General features: G+C 44.0%; 1 protein-coding gene across 1 annotated transcript in view; it reads left to right on the plus strand.

Moving 5' to 3' along the window:
* The window catches only part of ARID1A (AT-rich interaction domain 1A), a 258,375-nt gene that overhangs the window by 58,193 nt on the left and 172,361 nt on the right, over positions 1 to 27,821 (plus strand). Inside the window, exons 2-3 of the mRNA XM_082245747.1 lie at positions 20,140 to 20,340; positions 27,367 to 27,774. Coding sequence (XP_082101873.1) covers positions 20,140 to 20,340; positions 27,367 to 27,774 — 609 coding nt within the window. The remainder of the gene's footprint in view (positions 1 to 20,139; positions 20,341 to 27,366; positions 27,775 to 27,821) is intronic.

The following is a 27,821-nucleotide window of genomic DNA, read 5'->3' on the forward strand; positions in this document are numbered from 1 at the left end:
CTCGCCCAGGAGCCTGCAGGGGGCGAGCTCGCACCGCCGGAGGCGCGCCCCCGCTCATCCCCTGACATCCCTGCGCAAGTGACCGGCGGCTCCGATGTCCGCCAGCCACTCGGCGATCTCCCACTGGAGAGGGAGAAAGGCAGACGGCTGATGTAAACACGTAGTTATTAAGCGCAGTATCCTTTTTTGTGCAAACCAATCAAAATACGCTTATTGCCATTTTTTTTTTTTTTTTGTTTTTTGAGAATTTTATATAAAAAAAAATTTGAAAAATGTTATTTTTTCAAAATTGTCACACTTTTTTTGTTTATAGCGCAGAAAATAATTGCACAGGTGATCAAATACCACCAAAAGAAAGCTTGGTTGGGGGAAAAAAAAGGACGTCAATTTTGTTTAGGTACAGCGTCGCACGACCGCGCAATTGTCCATTTAAAGTCACGCAGTGCCGAATCGCAAAATAGGCCCTGGTCTTTGAGCAGCCAAATCCTCCGGGGCTAAAGTGGTTAATGGTGCTAGATTTTTTTTAAAAATGACAGCATTCTAAACAGCCACACTTGGCATTTGAAAGCTTTTAAGTGCAAAGGAGGGATAAATGTGATCTGTTTTTTTTAATGGACAGTGTTGGAGTTACTTTTTTTTTTTTTTTGTTTAGAAAAAAAAAAATTAAAGCTCCCCATCCCTCTGTGCTCATGATCAGGAGGGAACGCATAAGCAAGTTTCGCCGGCATATGTAAACTGTGTTAAAACCACACCTGAGGTATCGCCGTGATAGAGGGAGAGAAATCATTTTAGCACAAGACCACCTGTGTAACTCTAAACAGGTAACAGTTAGAATTTTTTTAACGCGTCGCCTATGGAGATTTTTTAAGTACTGAAGCCATTCCACAAGTGTGCGCTTTTTTAAAGCATGACATGTTGGGTATCTGTTTACGTGGTGTAACATCTTTCACATTATACAAAACAAATTGGGCCAACTTCAGGCGTTCCGTATAGCACCCCACCCGTTTGCAGGTGATATACGGACATAATGCATGTCAATTGGATTGCGGATGACCATCCGCTGACATCCGATTTGCGTCCTTTCAGTTCTGTTCCGTTTTTTGGAACGGAACAGAACCTTATTTTTCTTCCTTTTTTAAAAAATGGGAAAGGACGCAAAATCGGATGTCAGCGGTGTCATCCGCTAACATCTGCAATCCCACAGACATACATTATCTGTATATCATCCGCAAATGGATGGGATGATATGGGGACATACGGACCGGATGACACAAGTGTCGTCCGTGTCCGTAAAAAAAAAAAGTGACTAGTTAAGAGTTCCTGGAGAACTACAAGCAACAGCCGGCTGTGGTTTTGGACTGGATGTTCTAGATCCTCAAGGTCTCCCAGCCTGGCCAGCGAGTGTGCAGGTTATAGTCCAAAACTAGGCCTTGCCACGACAGAGCCCCAATGGATGGGGGACAAGCCTGCGAGTGGAAAAATCTAGCTGGGGTGCGATCCACCTAGTTGCAGCAGGTGGGAGGTGGACTGTTTGGAGTGGCGTCCACCTGGTACCGTGGTATGCTGAGTAATACTGTCCCCCTAATCCTCTGTCTGTCCCGTGGTGGATTTTGGCCCTCTCCCTGGAATAGTCGGACCCTCGGGGCTCCCACGGTTCCCCTGGCCTCTGGGATATTAGGCCTATCCCCTCCCAAGTCTTTTTCCCCTATTCCTAGCAGGTCCTACCTCCGGGGGAAGAAAATATTGTGGCAGCATTTTTCTGTGGGGGGGTGACTTTTTCCTGGTGGGGTCTCTTCTAAAGACCCTCCCATGTCTCTTGTCTGGGACCACCTCTGGGGGTCCGGGAGACCGCATGAACTTCAGAGAAAAGGATTGTACAAAAATCCAGTTATTTGGGGGTTCTAAATTTTCTTGAAAATACGGATTTTAACTTGTAAGCAACATATGTCAGAGAAAGGCTTGGACTCCAAGGGGTTAAAAATTAGGCTAAATGGGATATGAGCTTGCCCTTTCCCAAGATGGTGCTAGACCGGATATGCTGCCATTCCCAGAGCGAAAGTGACGTTCGGCTCATACATTGATTTGTTTTTTGCCCCTTTCTGGCTTGTATGATTTAGAATAGGAGATAATTCCCTTTAAAGATTGTGCTAAACAGGAGATATGCATCTCTGGACCAGAAGTGACATTTTGTATGTTAGCTGACCCCGGAAATGGATTCCATACAGTTTACTCCGTGTGTGTGTGTGCGCGTTCATGCAAATAGCTGTAAAGGTTTTTATTCACCACTTGAGGTCCTGCCGCCATTCTGTTCCATTTTGGGAGCGCTTTATGTTCACCAATAAATACTGCTCCATGAGATTTTCTCTGCTTTAATGGTTACTCGCTATTTTGGATGGGATGGTGTGAGCATTTAAGTACATAGAGTCCTTTGGATTGTAATGAACAAATCCAAACCCATTTAAAGAGACAGCCCCTTTTGGATTGGAAATCGTTTGAGGTCTGGATGGGAAATTGTTGGATTGGAAATTGTTGGAGGACTGGGGAAAAATAACCGCTTACCTCTTAAGATCTTGATCCTGTAATATGCAAGATTTGCTCTTAGACAGCACCTGCATCTGGTGAATGCGGCTTTCTGCTTTTGGTGGAGGCGGCACTGGGTGTAAAAATCATTTATGGTGGAGGACCACCTTGGACACATTACCCTATTTTGCACAAGATTAAGGCTGAAGAGGCAAATTAGTGCTGCTCTGTGCAAAACAATTACACAGAGCGGGTAAGTATGCCAAGTTTAAAAAAAAAATAAATTACACCACTTCTGGACCGGAAGGATTTGCCCCCTTAATGACCAGGCCATTTTTTGCGATTCATCGCTGCATTATTTTAACCGAAAATTGCGCGGTCGTGCGCAATAAACACAAAAAGCGACCATTCTGAAAAAAAACAATTTTCACATTCTGCTATATATTTGCAAAAAATCACCGTAAAAATCATTTTTTTTTCATCCTTTTTAGGCCAATTTGTATTCTGCTACATATTTTTGGTAAACAAAATCGCAATAAGCATATTTTGATTGGTTTGCACAAAAGTTATCCCGTCTACAAACTAGGGGAAAGATTTGTCTTTATTTTTTTACTAGTATTGGCGGGAATCTGCGATTTTTGGCGGGATTGCGGCGGACAGATCGGACTGACATTTTTGATACTTTTGGGGGACCAGTGACATTACTACAGTAATCAGTGCTAAAAATATGCAGTTATTGTATTAATTACCTTGGCAGGGAAGGTGTTAACCTAGGGGTGATCAAAGGGAGACGGAATCCAGAAAATCACATAAAATATAATTTTTTAAGTAATTTGTGTTTTATTGCATGACATAAGTATTTGATACATCAGAAAAGCAGAACCTAATATTTTGGTACAGAAACCTTTGTTTGCAATTAAAGAGATCCTACGTTTCCTGTAGTTCTTGACCAGGTTTGCACACACTGCAGCAGGGATTTTGGCCCACTCCTCCATGCAGAGCTTTTCCAGATTTTTTTCAGGTTTCGGGGCCGTCGCTGGGCAATACCGATTTTCAGCTCCCTCCAAAGATTTTCTATTGGGTTCAGGTGTGGAGACTGGCTAGGCCAATCCAGGACCTTGAGATGCTTCCTACGGAGCCACTCCTCAATTGCCCTGGCTGTATTTCGGGTCCTTGTCATGTTGTAAGACCCAGCCCCGACCCATCTTTAATGCTCTTACTATGGGAAGGCGGTTGTCCAAGATCTCGCGATACATGGTCCCATCCATCCTCTCCTCAATACAGTGCAGTCGTCTTGTCTTTTTTGTAGAAAAGCATCCCCAAAGTATGCGGTTTCCACCTCTATGCTTTACGGTTGGGATGGTGTTCTTGGGGTTGTACTCATCCTTCTTCCTCCAAACACGGCGAGTGGAGTTTAAACAAAAAAGCTCTTTTTGTCTCAGACTACATGACCTTCTCCCATTCCTCCTCTGGATCATCCAGATGGTCATTGGCAAACTACAGATGGGCCTGGACATGCGCTGCCTTGCGTATGCTGCAGGATTTTAATCCATGATGGCGTAGTGTGTTAATAGTTTTCTTTTGAGACTGTGGTCCCAGTACTCTTCAGTTATTGACCAGGTCCTGTCGTGTAGTTCTGGGCTGATCCCTCACCTTCCTCATGATCATTGCTGCCCCACAAGGTGAGATCTTGCATGGAGCCCCAGACCGAGGGAGGTTGACCGTCATCTTGAACAACTTCTATTTTCTAATGATTGCGACAATAGTGGTTTCCTTCTCACCAAGCTGCTAGCCTATTGTCCTGTAGCCCATCCCAGCTTTGTGCAGGTCTACAATTTTATCCCTGATGTCCTTGCACAGCTCTCTGGTCTTGGCCATTGTGGAGAGGATTGAGTCTGTGTGGACAGGTGTCTTTTATACAGGTAACGAGTTCAAACAGGCGCAGCTAATACGGGTAATAAGTGGCGAACAGGAGGGCTTTTTAACCACTTAAGGACCGGACTTATTTCTGACACTTGTTTACAAGTTAAAATCATTTTTTATTTTTGCTAGAAAACTTGGAACCCCCCCCCAACATATTTATATATAAATGAATAAAAAAATGTATTTATATATTTTTTTTGCAGAGACCCTGGAGAATAATATGGAGGTCGTTGCAATATTTTTTTTACACCGTATTGGCGCTCTTCCAAACGCAATTTTTTTTTTTTGGGCGAAAATTCACACTTTTGAATTAAGAATACAGTAAGGCTAGACTAACTTTTTTTTTTCTATAACGTAAAAGATGGTTACGCTGAATAAATAGATACCCAATATGTCATGCTTCAAAATTGCGCCCGCTCTTGGAATGGCTAAAAAACATTGGTACTTAAAAATCCCCATATGCGACACTTAAAAACATTTCTACAGGTTACCAGCTTAGAATTGGAGGAGGTTCTAGGGCTCAAATTATTGCTCTCGCTCCAACAATCGCGGCGATGCCTCCCATGTGTGGTAAACATCCCTTGTAATAGAAATAAGCAGGACTTCTTTTATTGTGAGATCTGGGGTCAAAAAGACCTCACATCTACACTAAAAAAGAAAAAAAGTAATTTTTCATGATGAAAAAAAATTGGCTCTTTAAATCGGTTGCTAGGAGACAACGTCGCTCCGGTTCTCCAAGACCATGGAGTCGAGTGGGGGCCATCTTGCCCTAGACTTCTTGTCTGTGAGGAGTGCGGACCGAATTGCTTTCCCTGCTCCCGGCGGGTCTGGTAAGCTGGGAAGCTACAGGAGTGGGGGGGGGGGCACCTCTTCTGCTGCCCCGTTAGGGAGATCCCGCGGCGAATCCGCCGCTAGGACCACCCGCCGTTTCAAAAAATACCAGGCTATCTGCTGCCATAACCCCGGTATTGAACATCAAGGACTGACGGAAGTGGTTAAAGAAAAAATAACAGGTCTGTGGGAACCGGAATTCTTACTGGTTGGTAGGTGATCAAATACTTGTCATGCAAATAGATTATTTAGAAATCATACAATGTGATTTTCTGGATTTTTGTTTTAGATTCCGTCTCTCACAGTTGAAGAGTACCTATGATAAAAATTACAAACCTCTACATTCTTTGTAATTAGGAAAACCTACAAAATCGGCAGTGTATCAGATACTTGTTCTCCCCCACTGTAACATTTGAGAAAAAACCAAATACTCTATTTGAAAATTCATTTGATCGAGAAGTTTTCTATTCTGCTCCTTCGAATTTTCCTGTCACTGTGGTTGACAACGAACACTGAATGGACCCCACTAATGGTTAGAAAATTGGATGAATATTCTTATATTCTAAAGAAAAATTTGATTGTATGGCCAGCCGACAGCAGGGCACAGGGAGCTTGTATCAAGCTACCAGCCTATTACAAGGGAGTCTGTCATGAATAATATAGAACAATCCAGTCTGCAAATTGCAGGTTTTTTTTTTTCTTTTCAAATTTTGATTTAGAAGTCTATGTACCACATTTAAACCTCTAATACATACATCTATCTCAGAGTGGATTAAATATCCAACTATATAGCTTGATAAATATAGATTTACCACTGCATATAGATATTCAAGAATATTAACAAAATTATACACCAACCTCCCTTTTTTTTTTTTTTATCCGATTAGTCTATTAATCGAAACAATATTTGGCCAACTAATAAATTATGAAAATGTTAGTTGTAGCCCTACACAATATTAGCTTTGGACTTTTTAATTTGCATTTTGAACTGTTCTTAAGAACACTTCGGCTGTATATGTATGTGTATATGTATGTATGTATATATGTATGTATGTATGTATGTATGTATGTATATATATATATATATATATATATATATATATATATATATATATATTGTAAGGGATTAGCTCGGTGGTAGGCGTGGATGACCCCTTTGGGGGTGCGTTTTCACAGAGAGATAGCCCAAAAGTGCTTGCAAACAACAGGTTTATTCTTCAAACAAGTGCATGCAGCAAAACATCCAAAATAAAATAAAACAAAATAAATCCTTGCCTCTGTGGGCGGCTACCTTCTCACAACTGGAACCTACCTAAGAAGTCTTTCCAACCTACTGTTGGGCCGACACTGCTGATCCTACAGCAGACACTCAAATGTCCATTTGTTTGCTTTTCACACAGCACAAACATTGTCCATTGAACATGTCCCTTTGTTTTCTTTCACACAGCACATGTCCATTTATAACAGGATCCTTTACTCTTCACACTCTTCACATGGAACACTTTGTCTTCTCACCTTTGAGACGTCTTCACTCGTGGTTACCCTCCTTAGCTTCACATCGCTGTAGGGGGTCTTCTCCCATGCTCACCAGCTTGTCGGGAGGCACACATCCGACTGTCCCCCTCTCCCAGCCTACACGGCGACAGGCGGCAGCAGTCCTTCTCCCATGCCCACCAGCTTCGGGAGGTACACGTATGTCTGTCCTCCTCTCCCAGCCTACACGGCGACAGGAGGCAGCACTCAATAGATTTTCTCTGGACAAATTATAGAGGCCTTGATCTCCTCATTCTGAACAGCTGAAGGCCTTTCAACTTCCTGCTGGCTAGCTCTGTAGCCAACACCCTAAATTAATTAATGGACTTTCTAAGTCAGCTGGAAATGTATCTCCTTCCTGTGACTACATTCCCAGATTTAGCTGACTTCCTGTTACATACCCCCCCCTCTTGTTTCAACCCTAGGGTTGGGACACAGATTTCCAGGCACGCATGTGTCAAGCACTGCTGACTCACTGATAAGCCTCCTATTATCCTCAAGCTTCCGGATGAAACTGTTTTGTCATCTTCATTGACGGATTTCTCATAAATGCCACACAGTTTGTCTCTCATCTCATATACACATTCTTCAACTGCATTTTTGGCATCATTTTGCTCCTTCTCGTTTCTGTCATCTTCATTGACAGCTTTCTCATAAATGTCAGACAGCTTGTCCCTCATAACCGTCTGTCCAATCCACCATGGAGGACCGTGATCCATAGGCAACTCAATTGGGCTAGTCTTAATGTCTTCAACATTCTTAAGACGCCTCTCTCTGCAATCCATAAATGTTTTCCACAAAACTTTGAGAACCTTTGCTTCACTAAGCTTTGTTCCAAGTAGGGACTCTTGACATCCCTCTGTGACTTGAGTTGCCTCTCCATACATCTGTACACAATCATTGACTTTTTGTTGTAAAAGGGAATGATCTTCCTTCTTGAGCTTTGCTTGCTCTAAGATGCTGTGCAGAGGATTTTCCAATTGAGACAACAGGCTGTCACACATTTCTTCAAAGTGACCCCTGTTCCTTTTCCCAGAGATATCAATATCATTCACCAAACATTTCATATTCATAGGCAGATCTGAAGCATTTGCACTCATCAACTTCTTAAACTTTTCGCCCTCCTGAGCGAGTCGCAGTAAAGGCCTACTATTTGATTTGATATTCAGTTTATATTTCTTGCCAAACTCTTCACAGAAGAAGCCAACCAGAACATCATCAACTTTCCTTCCACCAACATAGGGGTCAAAGGCAACAACACAGTTGAACCCAGCGATCTGGGTGGTATCCATTATAGACCTCCTCTCTGCATCAGTGAAGAAGCATGGAACTGCAACACATTCTTTTACAGGTTTCTTCAATGCACTTTCTGCTGAACTATTTGACCGCTCAAGGTCACCTAGTTCTTTTTCTCTATCTGAATTCCACATGGAATGCATCTCAAGATCACGATCAAACTTCTGCCACCCGTCTTTTACCAGTTTCATTTTAGAAATATTCTCTGAAAGGCACTTGAAATTCATTTGCTTCACGTTTTCACCAACAGCCTTAGTTTTCTCCACTAGGTGGCGTTTGCTTTTTCCTCCCAGATTTATATCACTTGCTTTAGTTTTCTCCGCTTTAGTTTTCTCCACTAGGTTTTCAGCCTGAACTGAGAAATCATCACATTTCTTACACAACTCCTTTATTTGCTGAAGTTCTAATGATACATTTTCCAATGCTTGAAGTTTTTGAAGGAACGGTTTATTCCAAAGGGGTGATTCAAGCCACGTGTCATCACATTTCTGAGGCTCACTCAGGACAGACCCCAAAACACTGATCCTTTTAAAAACTGCATCAGGCACACTATCCCCTCTTTGGGACAGATCCTCTGTTGCCTGGAATTCCTCTTCCAGTTCCTGCAACGGAATCTTCATCTCTTCTACTTGCTGTTCTAAGGCTCGCTTAGACTTTTCTAGCTCCTGAACGCTTTTCACAACATCATCCTTGGAGCTGACCAATTCTTCCATTTCTGTACGCAGCTGTTTAACACTTTCTAGTTCAGCCTTACACTCTAGAGCTTCCTCCAAAGAGCGAGCCAAGAACAGGGCTTTGCTCTCGTTATCACGCGCCTCCGTTTTTGCACGGTCGCGTTCTTCTGCATATTTTGCAGACACAGTCTTCTCTTCACCAAGCATCTGATCAAACTTCTTTTTCACATCTTCAACACACTGTAATGAACCAACGCTTTCTTCCATGCGTTTTTTCATATCCGCTATCTGAGCTTGCAATGTTGCGACTTGCTCTGATAGGTTTTTCTTTTCTTCCGCCTCCTCTTTTAATTGTTCCAGGAAGCCATTTTTCTCATCTTCCATTTGTTTGAGCTTTGTGCTAAAACTCAGCCTTTGACACCTCTCTTCCTGTAAGAGTTCCTGCGTGTCTTGCAGCTGCGATTCCAAGATAGAAAAATCTTCCGCAATTTCTCTAGATTTTCTGTCTGCTTGAGAAAGCTGATTTGTAACATTGTCCAACTCAACCTGCAGTCGGTTTGCCTTCTCTGACAGCTTAGCACACAATCGGTCACCTTCTGACACCTTGACTTGCGATTCCAGAAGCTGTGCCTCTACTTTTTCCCTCTTATGTTCACAATCTCCTTTTCCCTGCATAAGAGCCTTCACCTCATTGGCTAGCATCTGGGAATAAGAATGTAATTCTGCCACACAGGCTTCTTTCTCCTTTAACTGCTGCTGGAAACGTTGGGCTTCACCTTTCCAACTTTCACAGTCTGCACGTAATTCATCTACCACATTGCTCAAAGTGGTGAGCTCATACACAGTACTCAGTAATTTAGCCTCTCTTTCACTTTTCTCATTGTCGCTGAGAGACAATGTCGTTTTCAGAGCGACATTCTGTTCCTGCGACTCCTGCAGGTCTATTTTTGTAACTTCCAAACACTGAAGACTTTTTTCCAGCTGATTACTCAACTCCAACATATCACCCATACTTTGCTTCTGCAAAGTCTGAATTTCACTTTCCTTTTCCATGAGGATGGTATCTTTCTCCATTATAGTCTCTCTGCGTTTTTGCAACTCGACCAAAAGAAGAGCAGTGGATTCTTCCCACTGTAACACATGAGACTTGAGTAGTTCATTCATTTCCTGCAAGTTTCTATGCTCCATTTTAAGCAATTCCAAGGCTTGTTCCTTTTCTTCCATTTTCCGTTGCAAGGCATCCAACTCAGCCCTGCACACATACTCGGTTTCCTCCAAACCGATGGCCTCCATTGGCTGCTGGCGTCTCTGTTTCCAGCCTGCCATGCTCTCTTGGTGATCCTTTTGTTGAGCTGCAAAGCTCCGTTGTTTCAGCATCTCCCCCATTTTGGGTTTACTTTTCATCTGAGAACCCTGCGTCTCCAAAGCAGTTTCATTTGCCCCAGTGTTGCTAGGAACAACAACTTTTCTCTTTAGCCGATTCCGTTCAGGCATGGATGGGGCTGGTTCAGACGGCAACATCCCCTCCATCCATAGAATCCGGTCTCTCATTTCATCTATCTTTGCATTTTTCAGGCGTTTGGATCGCCCCATCTTCAATAACTCCACAAATTTTTCACAGTCCAGCAAAAAATTTTCAGACCACTGTCTCTTTAACACATGTAGTTTTTCTCTCTCTTGCAGGATCTCTTTTCCTGCGCACACAGTTTGTGCAGTCACTTGCACCAGACACAACAAAGTTCATCAAAAAATTTTGAGACCCCTGTCTCTTTAAAACACTTTTTTTTTTTTTTTTTTTTTTTCTGTCAGGATCTTCTCTCCTGCACACATAGATTGTGCAATCTCATGCACCAGACAAAGTTCATCAAACATTTGCACTTCCTTGCAGGGATCTTCGCTTCTGCCCACTGCATACCTCCACCATATGTAAGGGATTAGCTCGGTGGTAGGCGTGGATGACCCCTTTGGGGGTGCGTTTTCACAGAGAGATAGCCCAAAAGTGCTTGCAAACAACAGGTTTATTCTTCAAACAAGTGCATGCAGCAAAACATCCAAAATAAAATAAAACAAAATAAATCCTTGCCTCTGTGGGCGGCTACCTTCTCACAACTGGAACCTACCTAAGAAGTCTTTCCAACCTACTGTTGGGCCGACACTGCTGATCCTACAGCAGACACTCAAATGTCCATTTGTTTGCTTTTCACACAGCACAAACATTGTCCATTGAACATGTCCCTTTGTTTTCTTTCACACAGCACATGTCCATTTATAACAGGATCCTTTACTCTTCACACTCTTCACATGGAACACTTTGTCTTCTCACCTTTGAGACGTCTTCACTCGTGGTTACCCTCCTTAGCTTCACATCGCTGTAGGGGGTCTTCTCCCATGCTCACCAGCTTGTCGGGAGGCACACATCCGACTGTCCCCCTCTCCCAGCCTACACGGCGACAGGCGGCAGCAGTCCTTCTCCCATGCCCACCAGCTTCGGGAGGTACACGTATGTCTGTCCTCCTCTCCCAGCCTACACGGCGACAGGAGGCAGCACTCAATAGATTTTCTCTGGACAAATTATAGAGGCCTTGATCTCCTCATTCTGAACAGCTGAAGGCCTTTCAACTTCCTGCTGGCTAGCTCTGTAGCCAACACCCTAAATTAATTAATGGACTTTCTAAGTCAGCTGGAAATGTATCTCCTTCCTGTGACTACATTCCCAGATTTAGCTGACTTCCTGTTACAATATATATGTATATGTGTGTGTGTATATATGTGTGTATATATATATATATATATATATATATATATATATATATATATATATATATATATGTGTATATATATGTGTGTGTATATGTGTATGTATATATATATATATATATATATATAATTAGTGCTGCAGGTCCTTAGTTCTGTTTACGTGCCTTGTGTATCTGCACTAATTGCACGCAGCTGTTCATACCATTAAGCGCTGACCTAACACTTCGTATTTGAATAGCCTAAAACTGTGCGATATATGTGAATATAACGTGTGTAGAGCAATTTGTTTCATAACGGCAAACCAACGTTATCTTCATGTTAGCCAAATGATCTTGCAAGGCCAAAATAAGGTTTGGGTCTACTGTTCTTCATGCTAGAAGCCTAACATGAAGAAGCAAAGCCCTGCTTCTACTACAGTGGCTGCCTTCACACACAATAGAACAAAGCCTAGTAAGTCAATGATGGACAAAGATCTGCTGGAAGAGCAGCCCAATACTGGGGACATAGTCCTGACTTTTCAGTGGATGCTTTGGTGGCACCATTGCATCTATGCCTTCCCCTTTTTAACCACTTGTATGCTTAGCAGGATCAAGATGGCATTCTCTTGATCCTCATAGCTTCCGATTTGGTCCAGGTAGATATAGTACTGTGACTTGATAAGACTCCATGAGTTTGTCCTATTCAGATCTTTTGTCTTGAGGCCTTTTTTGCCAATCTCCTTCAGTTTTAGGCTCCAATTGCATGGTGGCTAATGCCCAGATTTTGAGATGCGAATCTCTGGATCATTTCCTACTATATGAAGCTGTGAAATCTACTTCTCAGCCAACATTGTTTTGTGAGGTTTTCACCCAGGAAATGTTTTCTGTTGGATCAATCCTTTTCCCTGTTGAGTTTAGACCAGACTTTTAGGCTCCAGCAGCATTAAGGGTTACATCTCTGCTATTTTTTTTTTCTTCCAGGGAACATTGGCTTCCAATTCCTTGATTGAGACATTTATTTGTCACCCGTATGATTCCCACTATTCATTTCCCTTTTGATGCCATGAGACCTAAATTTGTGTTTTTAATGCGAAAGCATAAGACGCCACGCGTATAGGGGGCGAAGACTCGGACTGGCGGCGACCCATCAGCACGGCTCCCCACAGCTGCAGTACTGTTTGGTGTGTACGGTCCGCACAAGCCCTATTGTGCAGATACATGGGAGTGCATCTTCATTTTTGATTCGAATAAAAGGATAATGGCAGTGAACACTTAGATCCTTTATTATCTTTACCCGCATACCATATCCATGAGATTGTGAGAGATCGATTCAGGAAATGGCATCCCCTACACTGGGCTTATCCGTATAGAGCAGGGCTTCCCAAACTTTTTTGGGCCAAGACCCACTTCTGAATACAGATATTTTTTGTGACCCAATTGCTTGTAATTAAAGCGCTACAGAATTTGTTGGCGCTATATAAATGCAAATAATAATGCATATTTTAAAGGGAGGGGGATGTTAAATTAAAAATAGAAGCTGCCATGAACTCCTGACACCGCCGGGCCACCTCGTCCTCTGACCCCGAGGCTGCCTTCTCTGCCCGCTATAGCTGAGAGAATCCTGCTGCCAGTCTAGCCACCATCGCTCCTGCCAGCAGGACCAAGGAGCTGGCTCTGCACCCCATGAACATATCCTACAACCTACATAACAGCCCACATACGTACTCAGTGATGTAAGTATCCTCCTCGTGGGAAATGCAGACCAGCCTCCGTAAACTGCGTGGGTGGGGTCCTGAATCCATCGCAATTTGACTGCTCTGGCTCTCTGTAATTTGTGCGGACTCGCACAGCACAATTTAAGCGGGCCCACTCTCAGTGATTTCTGGCTCAGCGCGACCCACTCAAACGCAGCTCGCGACCCCCCCAGTGGGTCCCGACCCACAGTTTGGGAACTCCTGGTATAGAGGATTTAATGCTGGTTTAATACTTCAGTGAGGTGAGAGGCCATCTTGTGGCTAAACGGTGGTGGTGTCACTCGCACTTTATTTATGGAGACATCTATCAAGCACATTGATTTTTTGCTCACGGCTTGATTCATGTTTTAGTGGACTTTTCATGCACTTTACTTCGGAATGCACTTTATGAACACTATATATATATATATATATATATATATATATATATATATATATATATATATATATATATATATATAATATAGCACCTTAAGAAAAATATTTATTTATATGATGCACATTGTCACTTTATTGGTTATTGAATTTATATAGCGCTGTATATACATATTGTTTAGGGTGTTATAATATAGCCTTTGCCTCTGAGACAAGAGTTTAGGCTGGCATCCTTAACCTATAAGGACACTTTCTGATCTTGGACAAGGTGGCGATGAGGCTCAGAAATTCCTTTCTATGGAAGGTAGTTTCAACCTTTCACCTGAACCGGGACATTGTTCTTGCATCCCTATGTCCAGCTTCAGCTCATCCTGAGAATTTCATCCATTGTCTGGATGTAGTTTAGGCTGGGATTCTCTTTTCAGTCACTGCTCTTCAGAAAGCCTTTCCTAATGTTCCCTGTAAAGGTGAACCAGTTTCTTGCTCCATTTCTTGGGGGCCCAAACAGACCATTATCCAAGCTTTTTTGGTCTGAGATGGGGTTCTACCTTTTTCTTGTCTAAACACTCTGCTAGATCTGAGAGTAGCCTGAAGCACTCAAAAAGCACCATTTACCAGATCTGCAGGCCTGCCATCTGGTCTTTATTCTGTTTTCAAGCTCTACTAGATGGCTGTTTAAGGCCTACCTCAATACCAGCTTTGGCTTGAGGTTTTTCAGGGTATTATAATGGCCTGTTAATGTTTTGTTTGCTGTGTTGTTTGCTGTGTTGCCCATCCCCCCCCCCTTTTTTTTTTTTTTTTTTTTATCTCGACAGCTTATGACAATCTTTCTCAAAATTTTCAACAGAGGAACCCCTGCTAAAAATGCTATATCTGCAACTCATGATACATTAGTGTGGTGGTCAGTGGGAAGAATGCTCCTTACACCAGGGCTTGACAAATTTGCCTGAAATCTAGGAGCCAGCTAAAAAAGTTAGGAGCCAGTTTTTTTTTTTTTTAAACTAACAACCAAGCTTTATTTAATAAAAAACTGATACTAAATTTACACATAAATACGACTAGAACCCCACTCTCCTATATAGCGCAATTGGATGGAAACAGACTGTCTGTCTCTTTCCATCCGATGCCATCTGATCGGATCCACGGGATGGATAGAAAATAGAACCACCATCCGTCTGTTTTTGGCGGGCAGGGTCAGATGGCGGCAGATTACCGCTCCATAGAGGAGACTGAACGGTCCGATCAGGTCTGCCTGAAAAACTGACAGGCGGACCTGATCAGACAGCCCGTGTGAAAGGGGCCTTCGGCTGTGGCACGGCGATGAGGAAAAAAAAAAAAGATATATATATATTTATATATATATATTTTTTTTTAAATAAGAATTGAAGAAAAAAAAAAAACATTTTTTTTTTTTTTTTAATAATTAAAAAAAAAAAAGAAAAAATTATTATTTTTTTTACATTTAAAAAATAAATTAATAATAATAACCACACTCCCTGTCCACTTACCTTTAAGCAAAGGTAACTGGACAGAGAGATGAAGCCTTAAAAAACTTCCCTCTCTTCTCCTCTTTGGAAGGAGAAGAAAAGGCATTGAGAACATGCATTACTCCCGGCCACCACAAGAGGGCGCCAGTTCCCCTAGCTTCTCATCTCACAGAAGAAGGCCGAAAAGCCGGGGACTAAATTTCTGGACGGCGTGGAAGTCCGTGAACTCGAAGAGGAGGTGGGGGGCGCAAAAGGGACAGGACAGCTCAAGCAGGGCACCCCAGGCGCCAGGTCGCTAATTCTAGTCGCAAATGCGACCTGGCGCCCGGGATTTGTCGAGGCCTGCCTTACACTTGTCGTTATTGGGAAGAATTTTCCCGTACAGAGAGCTAAAACTATGAATGGTGTAAGTGGGAGCTTATCTGAGGCGCAGAAATTGCTCATTGCTCGAGGAACCCATAGAAACCTCCGGAGGAACGGCTTATGACTTATTGGTCCACTGAAGGACCCCCCTGTTTGTCAGGTGCTGTTTTTTTGCATACATTGGCTAGCAGTGGAAATTACTCCATCCATGCTGTTGGTGTGCATGCATTGAATGCATTTTTTTTTTTTTTTCTCACATTAAGTCATGAGTTTAAAGAGAAAATGAAGCAATGTATGACTGCCTCAAGGAAGCAACCACATACATACTTTTAGTCTACATACCTGTGCAGACACTTGCAGGGATTAAAAGCTGAACCCTAGGTAGATAAGACGCGCAGAAATGCAGCTCGGTAATCAAGAAGTGTCTCTTAAAGTGGTTGTAAACCCACTTTTATAACTTTTATCTATAGGTAAGCCTTTAATAAGGCTTACCTAAAGGTACTGTAAATATCTCCTAAATTTGCTCCGTTTAGGAGACATTTACATTGCATTCAGCCAATGACGTCATGGGCGCATTCGCTCTTGAATAAACGGCCGCCCGTGCCATTTCTGCAGATCCCTGTGCTATGATCGGCGGCTCCCACGCGCATGCGTGGGAGTGACATCACACGGCTCCCGCCAGTAATACAGCCGGAGTCCGCAGACCCAGAAGGAAGATGGATGCGGCCAGCAGCGGAGACATCATGGACTTTGTTGCAGGTAAGTGTCACATAATGTGCTAGTATGCAATGCATACTAGCACATTATGCATTTACTTTGCAGTGAAAAGAAAAAAGAAAAATTCAAAGGAAGAGTTTACTTCCTCTTTAATGCTAGCATGTAAGTACCTAAATGTGACCTGTTATCAGCCACTTGCAGTGTCTTTATAGAAGAGCCAGAGTGGGAAAGGAAATAGAAGTAAAAGTTAGTGAATCAATTCATGTGCTGGCAAGAAGTATGCGGATTAAGAGATAGCAGTGTATATTCTTTTACTGTCCAGTAAGCGGAGATGTATAGTAACTAAGTAGAACTACTTAAGTACTGTACTTAAGTACCGAAAGGCGGTATCTGTACTTTCCTGGAGTAGAATTTTTCTCCTACTTCCACTTTTACTTCACTACATTTTTTCAATGATTTCAATACTTCTACTCCGATATTTTTTTTTTTTTTGTGCTGCATAGTTACTCTTTACAATTATAAAAATTACCACTGCCAGAACAGTAGATGGCAGGTTTCATGAAGCTCAAAACGTGTGTATTATCAGCGCATACGAAAATAAATGCTACTGTATGTTAGAGCTGCACGATTCTGGCCAAAATGAGAATCACGATTTTTTAGCTTGGAATAAAGATCACGATTCTCTCACGATTCTCTGTGTAACAAAAAAAAAATTGGGATAACTTTACTGTTACGTTTTTTTTTTATTCATTAAAGTCTATTAATTGCGTTTGAAAGACTGCTGCGCAAATACAGTGTGACATAAAATATTACCACAATCGCCATTTTATTCTCTAGGGTCTCTGCTAAAAAAAATATATAAAATGTTTGGGGGTTCTAAGTACTTTTCTAGCAAAAAAAATGATTTTAACTTGCAAGCAACAAATGTCAGAAAAAGATCCAGTCTTTAAGAGGTTAAACTTCCTTTCTCCCTGGCAGAGGGAAGGAAAAGATACAATTGTAATCATTTTTGTTTATAGTTACTGGGAGACTTTGCTGATAGCTGTTTGCCAGGAGGCTTTTTTTTTTTTTTTTTCCACAGCTGTTCTCTCTGCTATGCAAAGAATCGAGCATATTTCAGGGTTAGATCACCAGGAGGGGTGAATCGAGATCGCGCTTTTCATACGATTAATCGTGCAGCTCTACTGTATGTATAAATAAAAGCTGCATTTGAAATAATAAACATATGTTCAAACTTTTGATTTTAATAACTACATAACACAGTACTTGTACTTTTACATTCAGTACTTGAGTAGCAATTTTTTTTTCATAATTACTGGTACTTTTACTTTCAGGACTTAAGTATTGCAAGTAGTTTTTTTTTTAATTTTGCTACTCAAGTACAAAAAATGTTGAATACTTTAGTACTTCTACTCAAGTCACTTTTTGATCGAGCACTTGTACTTTTACTCAAGTATGAGTTTCGAGTACTTTATACAACTCTGCCAGTAAGAGGCTGAAGTGGGTCTAGGATTTACTTAGCTTGGAGGTAGTGGGTCATCTGACCATGATGACATCTAGCTGCAGAAAAAAGTACTGTTGAGGGAATCTCAGAAGGTGGTTGCAGACAGGGAGAATGGGCAAACTTTTTTGCTTTGATCAAGGGTCTCCAAACTCTCTAAACAAAGGGCCAGTTTGCTGTCCTCAGACTTAGGAGGGGGCCAGAGCATGGCCATTGGGATTAGAAAAGGTCCAGACACCAGTGGGAATGAAAAGTGCCCCATCTTTGTTGTCAGTAGGAGAAATTGCCCCCCCCCCCCATATCGTTTGTGTCATTGGAAGGAATTGTGTGAATATGTGCTTCATCATTGGTCTATTGGGAGGAATTTTGCCCCTTCATTGGTGCCCGTGGGGGGGGGGGGGAATTATGTCCCATTGTTGGTATCTGTGGATATAAATAATACCCCAAGGGCTGCAGTTTGGAGAAAACTGGCCTAGGTGGACAGAGCAGGAGTGGGTACTTCTCAAAACTAGGTATCTGCTCCCCTAAACAAACATTACAAATATGGTGGGGGCAGTGGAACTTCTTTTTTTTTTTTTTTTTGCTCAAGTTCTGTTTGATTAGACATCCAATCCTATTTTATTTTATTTTTTTTCTCCACCCTCTTGCTCTTGATAGCTGAAGACTAGTTGTACCTGCATGTGCCTCGCAGATGTTTTATGATCTGAAAGAATCTTATGCCTATAGGTACCTTCTTTTTTTTTTTTTTTTTTGTTGTAACCCTAAAAAAAAAAAAAACCTATCCTGTTACTTTTTAAAGCAGGTTAAATATCCTAATGTTTGTGCTGTGTCTAATTTGTCCCTTTCTATGCTGAACCATAAACCTGGTGGTTGCTGCCTATTCCTGTGTCGTCCCATGTAAAATGACTAGGTAATCGTGGCTGCTGATCAATGATACCGTTGTCAGTTTATGTACCTCCATCATCCAACAGTGTCTCCCTGCAGTTCAGCTCCTGTGTGTGGCCGCACTCCTTTAAACAAACATTTACACTGTGTAGTATACCTTGCTAAAGCAAAGGGGCTGGCAGTACTTTAAAGTGGTTGTAAAGGCAGAAGGTTTTTTTTTTTCCTTTTTGTCTTAATGCATTCTATGCATTAAGATTAACAGCCTTCTGTGTGTAGCAACTGCCCCAGCACCCCCTAATAATTACCTGAGCCCCACCTCTATCCAACAATGTCCACGAGTCCCTCGGCCATCCAGGACTTTCCCTACTGTTTGGCTGAGACACAGCAGTGGCACCATTGGCTCCCGCTGCTGTCAGTCAGTTAGCCAATCTGGAGAGGGACCGAACGGCAGTTCCATGTGCGAATGGACGCAGGCTGCTTGCTGTGGGGGCACTCGATGGGAGGGAGGGGCCATAAGCAGCGAAGAGATCCGAGAAGAGGATCGGGCCTGCCCTGTGCATGCAAAACCACTGTACAGAGCAGGTAAGTAATAAAGCCCAATTTCTATCCAGCAATGTCCAGGAGTCATTTGGCCATGTGGGACTACCCCCCCCCCCATTGGCTGAAACACACTAGAGGCGCTATTGGCATCCGCTGATGTCAATCAGTCAGCCAATCAGGGGAGAGGGGCTGAATGGCAGCTTTATGACTGACTGGACACACAAGGCTCCAACTCGGCTCGGGTGCCCCCATAGCAAGCTGCTTGCTGTGGGGGCACTCAACAGGAGTGAGGGACCAGAGAAGGGGAGGATCTGGTCTGTTCTGTGCAAAACCCCTGCACAGAGGAGGTAAGTATAACATGTTTTAACAAAATTGTGTAATGCCTGTATGTTGTGTAGAGGCAGTGCGATGTAGTGTTACAATATATTGAACAGTTTTACTTTGATGTGGCTAGTTCAGTAGGGCAAATAGTGTTGCAGTTATGGCTCCCCCTCCCCCTCTTACCTCGTGTCCCTAGAGCACAGATCCTGTCATTCATTGCCTGCCAATGCTCAACACCAGACAGCCGGCTCTTGGCCGCACTTCAGATGGGTGTACAGCTGGGACCTGTTATACTTCGGCAGTTTGCCCTTCCAGTTATAAATAGCTCTTACCGCCAGCCTTCATCAGGATGGTCCCAGAAGTAATAAGCAGGTTAATTACTGTGGGAACACGGACCTTCCATGTAGTCACCCTCCAACACTGCCTGCACAAAATTCTGCAACGGAGCAGTAACAGACTGCACCTGTCAGATTACAAAGCAGCATGCTGTAGTTTCTTAGAAAGCAGGACTTGATGAAAGGGCGATTTTTGAGATGTATGCAATCTAAAGTATAATGTATTAATGACCACAAACGTGTGATTGTGCATCTGTTTTTGCTGATGCACTTATGCTATGGTGCTAGGGAAGGGATTGGATTCAGAAGGTTGAAATGTGTGAAAATTATCAATGGTTTGTCTTTACAGCCTGCCAGTCCCATGGATCAAATGGGGAAGATGCGACCCCAACCATATGGCTCCACAAATCCTTACAGCCAGCAGCCAGGACCTCAACAAGGACACTCTGGTTATCCAGTGCAGCCTTATTCTTCACAAACTCCACAGAGATACCCAATGGCCATGCAGGGTCGACCTCAAGGGGGAATGGGTATACAGTATGGACAACAGGTACAGTATATATCCCTGTAAACTGAAACCCTACTGAAAGGCCAACTCTGGGCTGCTTCTAATGTGTACCTATGTGGTGAAGTGAATGCATTGCCTTTTAGTCCTAGAGTGTTGTCTTGGTTCCACACAGCCTCCTTTTTTGTTTTTTGTCTACCCTATTTTTTTATTACAGGTATCTATTTAGCGCTATCAATTTACGCAGTGTTTTTACATATATTTTGTACATTCACATCAGTCCCTGCCCTCAAGGAGCTTACAATGTAAGGTTCCTAAACGAACATTCATACATACTTACTAGTAATATAGTTTTTCAGGATAGAGCTTTACATTGGTAGCAAATTTGGATACATATGTTTTTCCAATTTTTTTTTTTTTTTTTGAAATGGAAAAAAAAAAAGCAGCGTTTTCCAAACCTCAATGCTTACGTAATTTGCGCACCTGCATATATTGGCCACAAGAAAAAAGTGTGTAGGTTTTTTTTAAATTCTTTTCTCCTTTAAAGTGGTTAAGCCACTATATTCTCTTTACACCATCCCCTCTGTTAGATCACAACCTGTATCCTAGTTCCTGTGCTTTTATTTGAAAAAACAAATGATTTCTACCTGTTTTTACAGCTCCTATCGGCGCTCTTGTGACTCCCTGCTCTCTTCTCTCCCTGTCTGACATCTCCAGCGGGCGGGGCCAAGAACTTCCTCTGACATCAGCTGGGGTGGAAAGGAGGAGAGAGCCGGGAGTCACGTGAGCGCCAATAGGAACAGTGAAAACAGGTAGAAGTCGGCTTTTTTAAAAAAAAAATAAATAAATAAATAAAGCACAGAAACTAGGATACAGGTTGTAATCTAACATAGGAGATGGTGTAAAGATAACCTAGTTTTGTAGCAGCGGGGATGGGAGCAGAGCGACGCTAGTGAGTTGACGGGCAGGCAGGGAAGGGAGGAGGACAGGATAGCTGTGGATGAAGGAGGCACATACACTGACCACTGTATCAGGGCACAGCAGACATGATACACCGTGGTTAGTATACAGAGGGGAGGGTAGAAACTGGCAGGATCAGCCAGGTTTTTTTTCCAGGCTATACAGGGGGCCAAGTTACACAGCACAAGCACTGTGATGTAAATCATGCTTTAAGGGGCTCTGTTACCCAAAAAAAAAAAACGCTTTAATGTAAGGGAATAATGCTCAAAGTGAAAATGTGCGTTTTACTTTAGGAGGACTTTATTCCCCCTATTGATGCTACATAGTGACACGCAGGTGGGAAAAAAGTTAGCTTGTGTAAATTATTAGCATAACATTAAGACCCAGTTCACACATTTCATTTCTCTTTTGTTCATTGACGGACACAGCTCCTCATCTTCTTGACTACGTGGGTTATACTGCCCCCTACAGGATTTGGCCACTAGGTAAAAAAGAACTTTACTACGCCTATGGGGCAGTCTGTCTCTTTGCTATAGATACCCAATTTTTTTTTTTTGCCTAGTCGGGAGTACTAGTTCCTTGCTGGGATCTCGGGTCCTGACGATTTTTTTTTTTTTTTTGTTTTTAAATGGAATTTTTTCCTTTCTATTTTTCCTCTATTTTTTCCTCATGAGAATCCTACAATCGCCGGACTGGGCAACAGACTGAATACTAGAGTCAGAGGGTTCCCCCAGTCTTGCTAGCGAGCGCGTGCAGACTGGAGCTCCGCACTAGGTCGGACGCTGACCTGTGAGTTAAGTCTCGCGAGGGTGCATACGACCTGAGTCGCAGCGTTCCTCCTGGCTGACAGCACCCACATTACGATGGAGTGCCGCCCTGTCAGAAGCGGTGCCCACCCTGTTCCTGGTGTGGTAAGTAGCTGTGCCCCCCCCCCCCCTCTAGCCCTGGAGGGTTTTGGGGTGGATGTGGGCACCTCCCTGGGATGGTCAGACCCCTGGGCTCCCCTCCTTCCCAGACAGCGCCCCCTTCTCGGTGGTCTTCTGCAGGCCCTGGTCACCCCCCATCTGCTCCCCCCCCTCATTGGGGTGGACATACCGTTTTTGAGCTGGCAATGGTGGGTGGGAAACGCGTCCGGATTATCAAACTTTGGGGGGGGGTTGGCGGGGGCGCCTGCCAGGGCCCCCTTCGTGTTGGGATTGGTTTCGAGCTCCAGTAGGGATCTTTCTCTCTCTTCCTCTCTCTGCGGTAGTGCTCTGTGCTGGGCCTTGTGGTGCCAGCAGCAGCATGGTGGGGTGTCCCTTGCAGTGTGATTTTTTTTTTTTCTTTTTTTTTTTTTTTTTGTCTGGGTTCCCCTCTCTATTAATGGAGTCCCTGGAGCATATTTCACCACCCAATCCCCTCTGATCCTGCCGGGCCCTCCGGGTACTGACAACTGACTGCACTGACAGCTGTCCTGGAGTCCTAGGTCTCCAAGGTAGATTTGGTCCTGGAAAAATGGGCTAGCAAAAAACATCCCCCTGCCTTCACCTTCTTCCTGTCGCGTCAGATCCTGAATCTGATTCGGCCAACGCAGATCCGAGTTACCCTTCTGGGTCTGCGTCCACGCACCATCTGTGCTTAGATAGTGAGGATGATTCCTCTGCTCCTCTAGCCGTGCATGAAAAGGCACTAGTGGATGCGCTGTTTGTATCAGTAAGGGAAACCTTAAAAATGGGGGATGGGACCACGGCGGCATCTGAGGAGCAGGTCACCTTCGGCACCCACAGGTCCTCCAAGGTGGCGAAGGTATTACGCTTTCCCACTTTTCTTTGACAGTATTGTCACAAAAAAGTGGGGGTGCCCAGAACGCACTTTTGCAATCCCTAAGCGTTTTGCAATGCGGTATCCTTATGAAAATTCCCACCTTAAAAAAATGGACGGTTCCACCTGTAGTAGACTCCCTGGTTTCCAGGTTGAATAAAGCCTTGACCCGCCATATGTTCACTGTAGCTGGTTCGGCCCTTAGGCCAGTATTTACTATTGCCCTGGTGTCGCAAGCTATGACTGAGTGGGCAAAACTTCTACGCTGGGACCTAGAAAGGTAACAGCTCCCCCTTGCCTTTGCGGAGCTGGTGGATCAGTTGGTCTAAGGGCTACAGTTTGTCTATGACACCTCTTTGGATGTTGCTCCCTTGATTTCTAGACAGGCTATCTCGGCAGTGGTCTTGCGGCGTATTATCTGGGTGAAATGCTGGTCTGCGGTCCAGGCTTCTAAGAAGGCCTTATCTAATCTTCCATCTTTGTGGGGGATCACCTGTTTGGCACTTCCTTGGATGACCTCAAACGCTTCACAGTGGCAAAGAGTACTCTTCTTCCACAGGCTTCTAAGGGTAGGGAGCCCTGACGCAGATGAGGGGGGTCTTTCTTTTCATCTCACAAGCGGCTTTTTCATCCCTCAGGGTCTCAAGACAAGTGTTCTAAAAGGACCTGGTCTGACAAGTCACGAGCGGGTTCTGCCAGACCTGCGGACAAGGTTTCCTCTGCATGAAGGGGTGCCCTATCTGGGTGGGAGGACGTCTTTGCTGGTTTCTGGATCCGTGGACCTCCCTGATACAGGACAAGAGTAGGTCCACAAAGTCATTCGCTCCGGCTACAAGATCAAGTTTCGATCTTCTCCTCTGGAAAGTTTCTTCCCTTCCAACCTGCGATTGTCCCCAGATCGTTTAGGGCAGTGGTCCTCAAATCCGGTCCTTGGGGCCCACTAACAGGCCAGATTTTAAGTATTACCTTGGGGAGAGGCAGGCTAGAATACTGTAATCATTGAGCAGCAAATGAGATCACCTGTGATGTAATTTAGTTTATCTTGCAAACCTGGCCTGTTAGTGGGCCCCGAGGACCGGAGTTGAGGACCACTGGTTTAGGGGATCCCTTTGGGGCAGTGCAAAACTTGTTACTTCAAGGGGTGATTGTTCATCTGAACGTTTTCGGGTGTTTTACTCAAACCAGTTTACAGTTCCCAGGAAGGAAGGCAAGGTATGTCCAGTTCTGGACCTCAAGACGCTAAACTGCTTTGTGCGGGTACAGAAGTTCTGAACGAAGTCCATTCGCACAGTAGTGGCTTCCCTACACAAGGGGTATTTCCTCGCTTCCATCGACATCAAGGACGCCTACCTTCACATCCCAGTGTGCCGTGGGCAAGGAGCATTATCAGTTTGTGGCGTTGCCCTTTGGTCTCGCTTCCGCTTCTCAGGTCTTCACAAAAGTTTGCCCTTGTGCTAGCATTGTTGCCTTAGTGGGGGATCGCAGTACTGGGGTACCTGGACAATCTGATTTTGCAAGCAGAATCTGACTGCTCTTCTGGACAACTTGTAGATTACTCTGCGTGGGTTCGGTTGGATTCTGAATCTTCTGAAGTCTGCTCTGGTTCCGTCCACCAGTCTGGACTATCTGGGTCTGACTCTGGACTCGGCCCCAGCCAGCGTGTTTCTTCCTCTGGAAAAACTCCCTGAAATTGCAGAAGGCAATTCAGCTTCTGCTGTCCAGCAGACGGTCATCTCTTCGGACTTGCATGCGGGTGCTGGGCCTGATGGTGTCTACCTTTTGCAGTGGTTCCTTTTGCTCAGTTCCACACGAGATATCTGCAAAAAGAGATCCTGGTAAAATGGAACAAGAATTCTCTGTCTCTAGACAATCTGATCCTGTTGAGCCGGAGTACGAGATGGTCCCTGGTTTGGTGGCTTCGTTCTCCGGCACTTTGTCAGGGAAAATCTTTTCTTCCCCTGTACTGGACTGTCATCACTACGGATGCCAGCCGGTCTGGGCGTCCTCGGCATGAATTGTGCTTAGGGGGTCTGGAATCGGGAAGAGTCCAGGCTACCGATCAATGTACTAGAACTCTGAGCAATCAGACTATCTGGATCATTGGATGATTTGTCTTCAGGGGTGTCCGGTACAAATTCAACCGGACAATGCTACAGCCGTGGCGTATGTCAATCACCAAGGGGGCACAAGAAGTGCCTTGGCAGCTCGGGAAGTAGCCGGTATTCTAAGGTGGGCAGAACATCTCGTTCCAGCCCTCTCTGCTGTACATATTCAGGGGTGGAAAATTGGCAAGCGGATTACCTCAGTTGACAGGCGTTGGACTAGGGGGAATGGTCACTTCATTTGGAGGGGTTTCATCAGCTGTGTTTCCAGTGGGGTACGCCACGAGGATCTGTTGGCCCCTTGTTTCAACAGGAAAGTACAGAGGTTTGTGTCATGGTCTCGGGATCCTCTAGCCGATGCCACATACGTCTTAGTGGCTCCTTGGAGTCGGTATCCTCTGATTCACACCTTACCTCCTCTCAAACTTCTGCCGAGACTCCTGCGCAGGATCAAGGCAGAAGGGATATTCCAGTCATTCGCTCTCTTGCGGTTCATAGAGATAAGGTGGATCTGCGTCCATGTCTGTTCCTTCCAAAGGTCATCTCTGATTTTCATTTGGATGAAGACCTTGTGTTGCCTCTCCTGTGTCCCAGGCCTCGGCACCCTAAGGAAATCGCCTTGCATTCCCTTGATGTGGCTCGGGTAATCAGGGTGTACCTGGCAGCTACGGAGTCTTTTAGGATGACAGACTCCCTATTTGTCCTTACCAATGGACCTCGCAAAGGGGTTGGCTGCTTCTGTAGAAACCATTTTTAGATGGATCAGTGGTTCAGGCTTATTCCATTAAGGGTCATGTTCCTCCTTTCCCTGTTAAGGCGCACTCTACTCAGGCACTCCGTGCCTCCTGGGCCTTCCGTCATCAGGTGTTAGTGATGCAAGTTTGCAATGCGGCTAACTGGTCATCTGTGCACAAGTTCACAAAGTTTTATAAGGTGGATGTGTTGGCATCTGCGGATGCTTCCTTTTGGCCGCAAAGTTTTGCAGGCTGTTTAGAGGACTTGGTCCTCTTTAAGGGTGTTTTTTATGTTTTTCAGATGAGCTACAGTTTTATGGTTGAGCTCCATGATACCTGGTTGGCTATGTTAAGCCTTGGGAAGTATTTTTTTTTTTTTGCTGTTCCCACCCCTCATGTTTGACACTGCTTTGGGACGTCCCAGGTAGTCAAGAAGATGAGCGGACAGTCAATGAATAAAAAAGAAAATGATTTTTGACTTGCCGTAAAATACATTTCTCTGATAATTGACGGGCACAGCACCCACACCTCCTATGGAGTTGGGTTTTTTTGTTCTGACACTGCTTGTAACAAAATTGAGTACCTAATAGCAGAGAGTGGGAGTTTGGGGCAGTCCCATGGGGATTTCTGCCTAGTGTCCTTCTCCTGTAGGGGGCAGTATAACCCACGTAGTCAAGATGATGAGCCGTGTCAGTCAATGAACATCTGAGAAATGTTTAAGTTAAGTCAAAAAAAATCCCATTCTGTTTTCAAGCTTGTAGTTCTAATGCGCTCAGAAAATAAAATCCAATTAATTTCTATTGCCCTTTTCACATCTGAGCATTTTTTTTTTCCTGCAGCAAACCCTTGTTCTTCTGTTGGACAGATTGGCCCCATAGACTTCAATAAGAAGGCCTGAAAAACCCTTAACATGAGCATTCTACCAGTGTTTTGTTGCATGTTTTCTGGCAAAACAGCAGACCTCCACCCCTAATGTAGTGCTTTCTATTGGCCAAAATGAAAACACCTGAAGCTTGAATACACATGTAAAATGCTTGTAATACTCTTCTTCTAAAGGCTTGTAATATGCTTGCAGAACACTCAAAAATGCTTAAAAATCGCTTTACTCGGGTGGGAACAGGGCCTATGGGATTGTTCACACCGTGTTCATTGAGCTGCGTTTTTCTGCTCATCACTACACATGTATGGTGTGAAAAGGGCACATCAGTTTGTGCCTCGTTCACACCATACATGTGCAGTGGTGTGTAGAATGAATTTGATGAGGGCACAAATTGGCACAACAGTGAATATTTCATAGCTTTGCAATCCCTAGAAAATATTTTTTTTTTAATTGGTATCAGTGCCTTGATTGATTTGAAGGCATTGATGGGGAAAAACAAGTGTGACCTAAAGGTTTGCTAGAGTACATGTTAGGGTCATGCCTGGCATGTTTTTTTTTAAACCTTTTTTTTTTTTTTTTTTCTTTTAATCTTCAGATGTCTTCATATGGACAACAGGGCCCAGGGCCCTATTCTCAGCAGAGCCAGTCACCATACTACAACCAACAGGGCCTTCACCCTCCGCAGCAGCAAACACCACCACAGTCTCAGTATTCTCAACAGCAACCAGCTCCCCAGTCTTATAGCCAACAACAGACTTCTTCGTCCCAACCTCCTTCCAGCCAGCCTGTGCAGCCCAATTTCACCCAACAGCAGCAGTCCCCATCTCCTTCACCCTACACACAGCAACAGCAGCAGGGTCCCCCTACCAGTTCACAAAGCCAGTCACCATATACCCAACAAGCTCCTCAGTACCCAGCTTCACAACAGCAAGGCTCATCCTATTCGTCATCAGGGGCACAGCAGGGGAGTACCTATTCTCAGCAACGCTTCCCTCCACCACAGGTAAGAACACTTCAAAGAGAAGTTTATTTCTCAGTGAATGACTTTCC

This window comes from Pelophylax lessonae, assembly GCF_965119305.1.
Source record: "Pelophylax lessonae genome assembly, chromosome: 2".
In the NCBI taxonomy this organism is placed as follows: Eukaryota; Metazoa; Chordata; class Amphibia; order Anura; family Ranidae; genus Pelophylax; species Pelophylax lessonae.